Source organism: Pipistrellus kuhlii, unplaced genomic scaffold (genome assembly GCF_014108245.1).
Source record: "Pipistrellus kuhlii isolate mPipKuh1 unplaced genomic scaffold, mPipKuh1.p scaffold_m20_p_13, whole genome shotgun sequence".
Lineage (NCBI taxonomy): Eukaryota > Metazoa > Chordata > Mammalia > Chiroptera > Vespertilionidae > Pipistrellus > Pipistrellus kuhlii.
In genome coordinates this window covers 4,735,424-4,746,988 of record NW_023425438.1, presented here as the reverse complement: position 1 = coordinate 4,746,988, position 11,565 = coordinate 4,735,424, and the positions used below count along the sequence as shown (strand labels likewise).

General features: G+C 35.6%; 1 protein-coding gene across 1 annotated transcript; it reads right to left on the bottom strand.

Annotated features, from left to right (window-relative positions):
- Positions 1-1,528: 1,528 nt before the first annotated feature.
- TDRD15 (tudor domain containing 15) lies at positions 1,529-7,857 on the bottom strand. The gene has a single exon (XM_036436105.2). It carries the CDS (start codon positions 7,810-7,812, stop codon positions 1,546-1,548), a length of 6,267 nt encoding a protein of 2,088 aa, XP_036291998.1. The 5' UTR covers positions 7,813-7,857; the 3' UTR covers positions 1,529-1,545.
- Between the last annotated feature and the right edge of the window lie 3,708 nt (positions 7,858-11,565).

The following is an 11,565-nucleotide window of genomic DNA, read 5'->3' as shown; positions in this document are numbered from 1 at the left end:
GGTAGGAGTGGTGTTATGGTTTGGGGCATGTTTTCCTGGCATGATTTGGGCCTTTAATTCATGTGGAACAATGTCTGGATAGCACAGCATACTTAAGTATCATTGCTGATCAAGTTCATCGTGTCATGTTGACGGCGTATCCCAATGGAGATGGCTTCTTCCAACAAGACAATGCGCCATGCCACGGTGCTTGTATTGTGCAGGAGTGGTTTCAAGAACATGGGGGAGACTTTACCTTGCTTAGGTGGCCCCCACAATCACCAGCTCTCAATCCAATGGAGCATTTGTGGGACAAAGTTAAAAGAGCCAACAGGCAGCTGGTTCCACAACCATCACATCTCACAGAACTGGGCAGTGCTATTCATCAGACATGGTGTCCAATTCCTTGCATCATCTTTCAACATCTCGTGGAGTCAATGCCAAGAAGAATCACCACAGTATTGAAGGCAAAAGGTGGCCCAACAAAGTACTGATGGAGTGGTCACAATAATCTGACCACTCAGTGTATATCCACTTTGGAGAAACACATATAGCCTATTCTAGTCTTTATTTAAAGCTATAATTGTCTCTTATCCATAAATCCTACCTTCAAAAAAGAAGTGTAACCATTAATCTATTACTCATCTGTGCATGTGTACAGATGCATACACTATCCTAAATATTTGTTTCTTGCAGTATCAAAAACTTAACTTACTGCCTGGCCGGTATGGCTCAGTGGCTGAGCATCAAGCTTTGAACCAGGAGGTCAGGGCTCTTTAATTCATGTGTGACAATGTCTGGATAGCACAACTGGGTTCGTTTCCCAGTCAGGGCACATGCCCAGGTTGAAGGTTTGGTCTCCAGCAGGAGCCAGGAAGGAGGCAGCAGAACAATGATGTTCCTCTCTCATCTACCCTCTCCCTCTCTCTCTGATAAAAGGACACTAAAAAAAAACAAAAACAAAAAAAAACTAAAGATATATTTCATCTTTATTCTTCAAAAATGAGCCCAGAAAGCTCCCTAATTGCAGCATTTATTAATTTGAGGTCTATGGACCATCAGAGAAGTTTTGTGAAACCCCGAAATTATCTGTAACATGTACACATATGTGTGGTTAAAATCCTCTATACTTTGTTTACATTCTCAAAGGTTGCTGTTCAAGTGATAATTTTATTGTTCAAATGATCACTCCAAGTTTATTCATTTATTCAGGTTTTTTAGTAAATTTTTTTGCAGTCGGATATTTTCAATTTGGATAATTTTCATAGATAAAAATTTTTTATAAAGAATCAAAAATAGCCGAAGCTGGTTTGGCTCAGTGGTAGAGCATCAGTCTGCAGACTGAAAGGTCCCAGGTTCGATTACGGGCAAGGGCATGTACATTGGTTGCGGGCACATCCCCGGTAGGGGGTGTGCAAGAGACAGCTGGTCAATGTTTCTCTCTCATTGATGTTTCTAGCTCTCTATCTCCCTCCCTTCCTCCTCTCCGTGAAATATCAATAAAATATTTTTTTTTAAAAGAATCAAAAATAGAACCTACAAAAAGAATCTACTTTTTATAACTGGCTACTTACCCTTTAAGTGTTCTTCTGATATTTTTCCATTAACATGCATTGCTTGTACTGCTGTTCTCAAGTCCATTTTATTCTTTTCCTGTATTTCTCCAATTGGTAGCTTTTTTACTATGTTTTCAATGCAATTAGTATTGTTCTCCAAACCATTAGATAACAGTTCCCAAAATGAAGCTGCTGCACTCTTATCAAATGGAATGGTACTTTGAGGATTATGTTTTCTACTTTCAACCTTATTCCTCAGTGTTAGATTTCTAGAATATAATCTTTTACTAACATGGCTTTTGCTTAAGGGGTTCTTACAGACATCTTTCCTCTTTATACTTTTCTGCTTTTTTAGCTTCTGTTTCTCAGTGCATATACAATTTATATTTTCTCTTTTGTAACAACTGTGATCTAATAATGAGTAAACAGGCTTCCTCTGTAATTTATATTGGGTTTTAGGAGACCCAGTAGTAGTAACTGCATCAAGATGGTCTGAATCTTTAGAATACATTGCAAAACCATATGCAACTAAGATATCTGCCAGACTGTTTTTCTCATAAATGACATCTACTTTCAGTTTTGTTTCAAAACTATATTCCCTAAACTGAAAATCTAAGCCTGGCATATTTAGGAAATCTAGAAAAAAACTGTTGGCTTCTTCACTCCAATGTTTCCCGTTAGCAGGTAAGATACCATATAAGGCACAAGGATAACTTAGCCTTGGCAAATTCAGAAGGTCCTCGGGAACAACTCTAAGATTTCTTATCTCTGAATAAGGTATGTAAATGGAAAACCCATAGTCAACCAACACAATAAGTAAAGACTTATCAGAGACTTCAGAAATTTCTATTCTATTCCATTGATCTTCCAGTTCATATTTGAACAAATAGCTACAACCGGGAATTATGTGCTCTTGAGACACAGTTTGCAAGGTTTCTGGTAGATCAGAAAGCAACATAAAGACAGATTTCATTGTGTCAAAGAAATCATCTAACTGAATGCAGAAGTCTGATGGATCAGAAACAGCAGTGGCAATACCAGAATATAGCCTACCATTTTGGAGTTGTGCCCAAGTAAAAGATCTTATCATACATGATGACACAGGAGTCTTAGATGCCACACCGGAAATAATTTCTGAAGATATAAGTTGGTTTTCTTCAACATGAACTGTATTTAAATTTAAATATTCCAAAAGTAATAGGCCATCTACCAAAATTTCTACTTCCCAGGAAAAGTTTAAACATTTTAGGAAAAGGATATCTATTTCCGAACGAGCAAATAAATGCACAATGGACTCAAATGGCATGTTTCCAAAATTTTCAAACCAAACCCATTTACAAGGCACAGCTTGTCTTGGAATATTTCTGATTTCATCACTAAGTACCCTGATATTACCTAAAGGCACTGCATCATACCTACCACAATCAACTAAAAAAACAAGCACTGTCTCATCAGCACACTTTTTTCCTACTTTTGATCGATACCACTTCAAAGTATTTTTAGATTTTGCCAAGCATTCTAAGCCTTTTTCAATATTTTCCATTGGTGAAAAAGGTTGTTTTACTTCTTTAGTAATTAGTACTGTTAAATCTGATAATATTTTTTTATTTTTAGCTAACTTCACATAAAATGTCCCACTTTTTGAAACATAAAGAATTTCAGCCTTCTCGAGTTGTCCAGGTTTTAACTGTTCAAAAGGAATATTAACCAGCTGCCGGCAGGATGGTTGAAGGATCACAGAACTTTCATATTCATTTGAGCTCACTTTCTTCATTTCACTATCATCAGGGCTCACCTTTTGAGAAACAACCTGAGGCCTTTGCAATACTGTTTTCTGTAGTTTGGGACATGCTGTCCATTTCAGTAGCTCATTAATGACACATTTTTCATCACAAATTATGTTTACTTCCCATTTCTGGTCATGCTTTTTCAAAAATTCACAAGAAACTGTTTTGTTACTTACTTGTGAAGCAAAATAATCTATAGTTTTACTGTCCCATATTTCACCAGGCTCATTCCACTTTACTCCACTGAGAAAAGAATGGAGTCCTAGCTGAGGAATAGTTAAGAATTCTCTCGTAAGTTCATAAATTTTAGATATGTTTACTATTTCAGTGTTACCATAGTCAATAAATTCCACTTCAAAAAAATTTCCTGGGAAAGTGTTCTTAATAACAGCTCTGTAAATGGCATTTTCAGTAGAGTATTCTGCAATTACAAGATCTCCCACGATAGGTTTAACTGATTTTCTCTTGCTCACTATATCTGCTCTTCTTTCATTTAGAGCATTAGCAAGTCTGATGATTACATTTTCATTCTCCTCAAGATGAATATGGAAACTTGCTGGGTTACTGATATTAGAAATATATCCTTTAACTTTAGCATTCAAGTAAATTTTGAGTTCAGGAAGGTCTTTGATTTGTGGTCTTGTAAGATTATATGAGTTTTGTGAGGCTACATGATGTATTTCTCTGATAAAAGACTGCGACACAACCCGTACTGATTTCTTGCCCACATCACTTTCATCAAGAGTAGGTGCAAATCCAGGGACAACGTCTACACCTTTATTTTTAAGTCCATCATTCAAAGACTTCTTTACTTTGTTTTTTGACACAGGCTCAATTTTATAACGAGCTGATGGTTTCAAAACCCGAGCATATATACCTTTGGAATTCATTAACTGATGTATTTCCCTTTCAGGATATGTTACTAGGCTAGTTTTATTTGTCATATCATGGTGATAGTTTTCTCTCTTGCCTTTCAAAGAAACAGCAAGTCTTTTATTTTCATTTATTTTAAGGCCTTTTTCCACACAGTGTGCTGGGTCACAATGTTTTTTCCCATAAGCATGAAGCAACATTTTAATTTTCTGACTTATATGCTGATATCCATCATACAACTCTATGCCAAACTGGCCGTCTGACTCCTTGGACAATATTACTGCCCTTAATGGTCTTCCCAAGAAACTATCTTCAAACCACTTATTGATTTCTACTGGAATATCCACATCTCTAAGATCTGACAAAAAGCACTTAACAGCTTGCATAGGTGTAAACAGCAACTCTGGAAACTGATCTGAAATAACCCTCAACATACTTTTTTCTACTAGTTGTTTATTTCCAAAGTCCACAAAATAGACCAGAAAGTCAGATAATGAATCTGACTTTGGCATTGCTAAAGCTCTATAGGAGAGACCATCCTCTATATATTTACATACGCACAATCTCTTTTTGCTAGAATATTCTGGATAATTTTTGAGGTTATTAATCTCTGTGATTTTTGTTTCTATAATCTTTAGGTCTTTATTATTTCTACTAAATTGGCAATAAAACTTTTTGGGGCTGTATATGTGAGATATATATATTTCTTCCTCACTTCCAATTTTTATATTAAAGGAGGAATAACAGTAGCTGTAAAGACTAACTGAAGATGGGAATGGCTTTGATAATGTAATATACTGTGCAGAGCCATGATTAATAAGAAATTCTTTTGCACTTGTAAATGGAGAATGTAAATCTACCAAGTTACATAAATAGTTTGGATGTATAAGAACTAAGGCATAGATGACACAAGTCAATAACCCTCTGGATGAAGAAATAAAATTCCCAAAGTCTCTGCATGCTTCTCTTGTCCAACTTAATAATTTACAACTAATGGGTTCAATTAAATGGTTAAGTCTACATCTGAAAGCTTGGCCTTCTAAAAAAAGAAAATATGGGTTAATCGCACAAAGATCTTTAATTAAAACTCTTTCCTGGTAACCATAATCAACAAATACTACATCAACTTCTTTATTTGATACTTGAGTCAAAACAGCAGCTCTATACCACTTCCTATCTTTGGAATACTTAGCAACACAAGCTATCTGCCCAATCTGATAAGGATCAGAATGAATGCTGTAATAATTCTGAATTTGTTCCATCAGTAATTTTAGGTCTTCTAACTTACATTGAAGCTGGCATAAAAAGTCACCTGGGCCATAATAAGAAGAACACTTAACTTCAAGGACTGTTCCTGGTTTAAACATATATTCTTTATAAGGCCATGGTAACTCAGGTCCCACAGACAAGGTGAGAGGATTTTTTAAATTGGAGAAATTAATAGTTGGGGACTTTACCAAAGAATAACTACTTTCTTTAAGTTTATTTTTGTGATACTTTTTAGGTTTAGGTCCTTTAGGAAGGGCAGATAAGATCTTCTTAATATTAACTTTGTTTTTAGATTTTAAATTTAACACCGAATATTGACTTGCAGAATTTGGATAACATTCTGGCTCTACTTCCCAATATTCTGCATATCCAGCTTGTACCATAAGAGAGACAACATCAATATTTTCAGAGGCTTCAATACTCTGAATATTTACAGTGTACTTGTCATCTTTTTTTGCTATAACTTGAAGCAAAACTGCTTTGTTTAAGACAACTTTTTTAAAATAATCAGTTGCTGCCTTCACCCAAATATCTTCAACAGGAACTATATGTACAAGTGAACAGCACATGGCTAAGGCAGGCAACTCACAAAATTCTGGAAGCAAAGTTCTTACATCAAAAAATGGTATGGAATCAGTATTTCCATAATCCAAAAAATACACATTAATCTTATAACCATTAATTTCCTTGATGACAGCTCTGTAAAAACGTCTGTCCTTGCTATATCTCGCACAACAAAATGATCCTGGTTCTGGATTTCTTAGAATTAGTTCATCATTTTCACATAAATCATAAAATCTGTTTATATTTTTCATTATATCTTGTAATTCATTCTGATATTCATTGGTGCGTACCCAGAAATTTGATGGGTTTAATACATATGCTACGAAAGCTATGTAGGCAGTTTCTATCTCCATTTCTATAGTTTTAATAGGAAACCCTACTTTCAAAGTGCCTTTATTATTTAGAGAGTTTATCAACTGTTCAGTATTTCCAACAAAATTCTCAACTGCAATGTTATTTACAGCAGAAGTACTAGTCTCTCTTAACATATTCGATATTTTTAAATCAGAAAGTGGGCAAAGTACTTGTGTGCCTACAGTCTTCAGCAGACACTTAGAATTATTTGTAGACTCTTGAGTTTGTAATGTTATGTAATACAAATGCTCATCCTTATTGAGCCAATTAATTTGTGCATATACTATTTGTCCTAACAAGGCTTGTTTAAATACACTGAGTTGAAATTTTCTTACATTTTTATCTGGGCTGTGCAAATATGTCAGAGAACATGGAAATGAAAACAATGGTACTGAAATAAAATCCTGTTTAAGTTTCTTTACATGAATTGAGGGTATAACCTCACTACTGCCATAATCCATAAACCAAATTTTCACTTGATTATTAGGCAAGAGCTGCTGAAGAATGCCTCTATGCCACTGTCCATTTCTCCTTTTGGCAACACAGAGTAGTCCAAAATTATCACAAGTAGGACTACTCTCTTGATCGATATCATAATGCAAATTCATGCACACTGTCAAGTCTTCTAACTCTGGAATCCATTTAATTAATTGACAATAAAATTTACTTGGGCTCAATGCAGATGATACCTTTACACTTTCAATATTACCTATTGGCAAAGATGGCTGCAAACTATCCAGAACATGTTGGATATCAAGTAAAGAATCATTATTATGTAATGATAATTCAAGTGTCTTATGTTGTAATAAATCAGGAATTTGATGTGGGAATTCTTTTAACATTTCCACAATAAGACAAAATGAATCCCCATCAATAAGTCTTCCTAATTTTAATTCAAGAACCTGGGATATAATTTTTGGCACTTCAAGAAGAATCATGTGAAGAGGCAATATAGCTTGTATTATACAACCTTTCACTTGAAGTCCTACTAATGACTGGAAATAATTCAAGGCCTTAGGAGACCATTTTTCTCCAATCGGTAGTATGTTTGCAAAAATACCAAATACTATTCGTGGTGGTAGTTCAAATAACTTGCCACAGGCTGAAGCAACCTGCATACTACTGACTCTTAGTTCTTCTCCACGATCTATTAAAAGTACAGTATAGAGTTCATTTTTCTTTTCCAAAACTCTTCCTCTCTGCCATTCTCCAGATACTCTTTCTTCTACCAAACAAAATTCATCAATGTCCACATTCTTTTTTACTTTTGGAATATGCTGTATCTCCCTCTGCAATATGTGATAGTCAAACTCACATTCAATATTACTTCTCCCTTGAAATTTCACCAGAATGTCCTTGGGACAAATTTCTGTACGTGATATTGTCAGATCCATATCTAAAAATGTTGGTAATAGAGATGTAGAATCCATTTTCTAAAAAGCAAATAATAAATACTAATTAGCTTCTAGACAGATAGCTGTAAAAATTAAATGAAATTAACATTATATAAATTCACATGTAAACATAGCCTTAAAAATAATTATATGCCTGTATTTTTCAAATTGCATATGTTAACAAAAATTACATACACTGGGCAAGATAATAAACAAAATGCACCTAACTCTTCACTGCCTTTCACATTTTTAAGAAAATTCTACTGAAATAACAAGACTAAAAATAGGAATATATATTGTACATATATAAAACTGCTGTAACACAAAGAACAATCTTTAGTTTCCAGATACTAACAAATTTATACTAGGTATTGGACAGATGTGATATAAACAGAAGGAAGCCAAATAAAACCCATAAGAGATCTCCTCTTCCTCCTGTGAGAAACTTTTTTCCCTCATGCATTCTTTTCCTAACCCATAACTCAAAGAAGTGAGTGCTCAAAGCAATAGTAGATGGAAAGCCAACAGGGGACACTGCACTCCCTACCCTGTGTCAATTAGTAATATTTGGGTATGTCAGCATCATTACACGGACTAGGATTCTTCTTAGACCAAGAGCAACAGGCTGAGTCCTGAACAGCACTAAGGAAGGCCAGCCATGGAGAGATTGTAAGGCCGGTTAGGCCTTGTCACTGGCATGGCTGGCCACAAAAAGGAGAGTAGGTGGAAAAGAATTCTTTAGCACAGAGACAAAGATCCAGACAATTCTGCTAACTTTCTCTAATTGCTAGAATTTAAAAAAATATATTTTTATTGATTTCAGACAGGGAGATGGAGAAACAGAAGCATCAATGATGACAGAAAATATTGTTTGGCTGCCTCCTGCACACCCCACACTGGGGATTGAGCCTGCAACCTGGGGATATGCCCTGACTGGGAATCGAACTATGTTCATAGGTCAACACTCAACCAGTGAGCCACACCGGCTGAGCCAGCTGGTTAGAATTTTTAAAATGGCTAGACAAATATTCATAATTATAAAATATTCCCCCAATTCCAATAAGATCCAATTCTATTATGATAGGACACTGCTCAACTTTGAATCTGAGTTAACAACCTACAATTATCTTTTTTTTTTTTTTGAGGATGAGAAAGAGAAAAACATTGAACCTAAAAAACAATGATGGAACCACTTAAAAGAAATGAAAGAAATGCTCCCCTCAGCAATACATGTACTGAAGGAAAAAATTCTTTTTCAAAAGTCTGATTCCTGTTTTCTAAAAGGTCAAAAAAGAATATTGCATTTTATATGACTAAGTAGTTATTAAGATGCCACAACTAAGATTAGAAGTAACTCTATACACATAAGAAATTTAAAATTGCATGGTAAAAGTTAACACAAAATAAAGATTAATGAGGCAGAAGTTTGAGAGAATAACCTAAGAATTCATGGGGGAAAAATAAAAGGATAAAAGAGGAGCATAGGAATATAAAATCTTATCAAAGCATAAATGTTTTCTCAGATATAAAATGACAGAATAGGAGACCTTACTAAAACTTAAGACCCAAGTCCAATTGAAATAGGCAATTGGAAAGGTAGAGGAAGAGATAAGATTTAGGAACATCTGGGTACTGACTATGGCTTTTATTTCATTCTAAATAATTAATTTTGTGTAGCAATCAGGATCTCTGATATACAGACATTCCAGGCTATGCCTACTTAATCCTAGAATCTCTTAAAAATAACATCAATGGGCAACACACTAAAGATATTTATTAGAATAAGCTAAAAGAGTTCAGAACAAGAAAAGCCTTCTTAAACAACCATTATTTAAATTCACAGGTCATTATCCAATTCCCAGACTTTAGCCAATTTATAGAACTGTAATTCCTTACATGAATGAACTCCAGATACTTTTTTTCCTTTTTTTAAAAATATATTTTATTGATTTTTTACTAAGAGGAAGGGAGAGAGATAGAAAGCCAGAAACATCGATGAAAGAGAATCATCAATCAGTTGCCTCTTGCACACCCCTACTGGGGATGTGCCCGCAACCATGCTACATGCCCTTGACCAGAATCAAACCTGGGACCTTTCAGTCCACAGGCCGACACTCTATCCACTAAGCCAAACCGGTTTTGGCAATATTTTTTTTTCCTAATGGATTCATTGGAGTGACTTTGGTTAATAAAATTATATAGGTTTCAGGGGTTCGATTCTATAATATATCATCTGTATATTCATTCCATTGTGTGCTCACCACCCCAAGTCAAGTATCCTCCCATCATTTAACCCCTTTTACTTTCTCCTACCTCCCCCGACGCAAGACCAGGACCAGGTACCCTTTTTTTTATCTTCACCAAGATGTGTTTTTATTGATTTGAGAGAGAAACATCAAAGTGAGAGAGAAACATCGACTGGTTACCTCTCACACATTGCCCCAACCAGGGATCAAACCCTCAACCTTTGGTGTAAAGATGACGCTCTGACCAATGGAGCCACCCAGCCATGGCAAGATCAGTTACTCTTTTTTTCTTTCTTTCTTTTTTAAGTTTATTATTTTTTACTATTAATCTTTATTGTTGAAAGTATTATATATGTAAGACCAGTTACTCTTAAGAATCCTGTGCTGACTTACTATACCAAGAACACTCTTTGTGGTAGCCATCCAAAAGGCCATGTGACCCATTACCTGAGTAAATGGCAAAAGAGAAGAAAAAACTACCTGAAAGAATTAGATGAAAATGTGGCAATTTTTTTTTCTTACATTAAAATAGGCTTTCTTCAAGAGACAAAACCTAGAGGCTACCAAAAAAAATTTAATGATAAAAATCACATTAAAAAATAAAACTAACAAAATTAAAACCAATATAACCTACCTTTGGTCTTTCTTACAGCTTGAATCTCTTCTTTGGTTAACACTATTTCTACAAAATCCTAAAACAGATCCCTATTATGTGGGGGGCGGGGGAGGTGGACGGGGGGAGCCTGAAGAAACTTTGGGGTATATTAACGGGTATGTTTATCTTGATTACAGTGCTTTCATGGATGAACATATGTGTCAAAAGTCACCAAAGTCCACACTTCATGGAAAGTCCACACTTCATGGGCAGATTGCTGTGCTTCCATTAGGCCCTAAGTAAAGCTGTCAAGCCCACACGCAGGCGCACACGCACCACAACCTAAATGTTTATTGACGTCCACGTGAGGACACAGTAAGAAAGCAGGGAATATGCAAACCAGGGAGAGAGCTCTCAGCAGACCCCCAACCACACTGGCGCTCTGACTTCAGACTCCCAGCCTCCAGAACGGTGAGAAAATAAATGTCTGTTGTTTAACTCTGAATACATACATACATACATACATACACACACACATACATAAATGTTTACTGACGGTGGAATATTAGAATGGTGAGAAAATAAATGTCTGTTGTTTAACTCAATAAATAAATAAATAAATAAATAAATAAATAAATAAATAATGTTTACTGACGGTGGGATAGTAGAATAAATTCTGGAGCTCTTTTCATTGCTAAGAAAAAGCACGGAAGTTAAAGAAAAAGCACGGAAGTTAAAGCTGGCGGCTGAGGGCGGGCACAAGGGTCAGGTCCCAGAGGAAGAAGGTGCTAGAACAGCAGCAGGGGGGTCCCTTTGCCTTCTCTCCAGCTTCTGCTTCCTTTTAAAATTCCAAAGGGCAGGAAGCTCTGTTTTTGTTTTGATTTTTTGCGCGTGTTTTGAAGTCTTGACAACAAGGAACCGACTGGGCAACCGTGAGTTTCTTCAGGA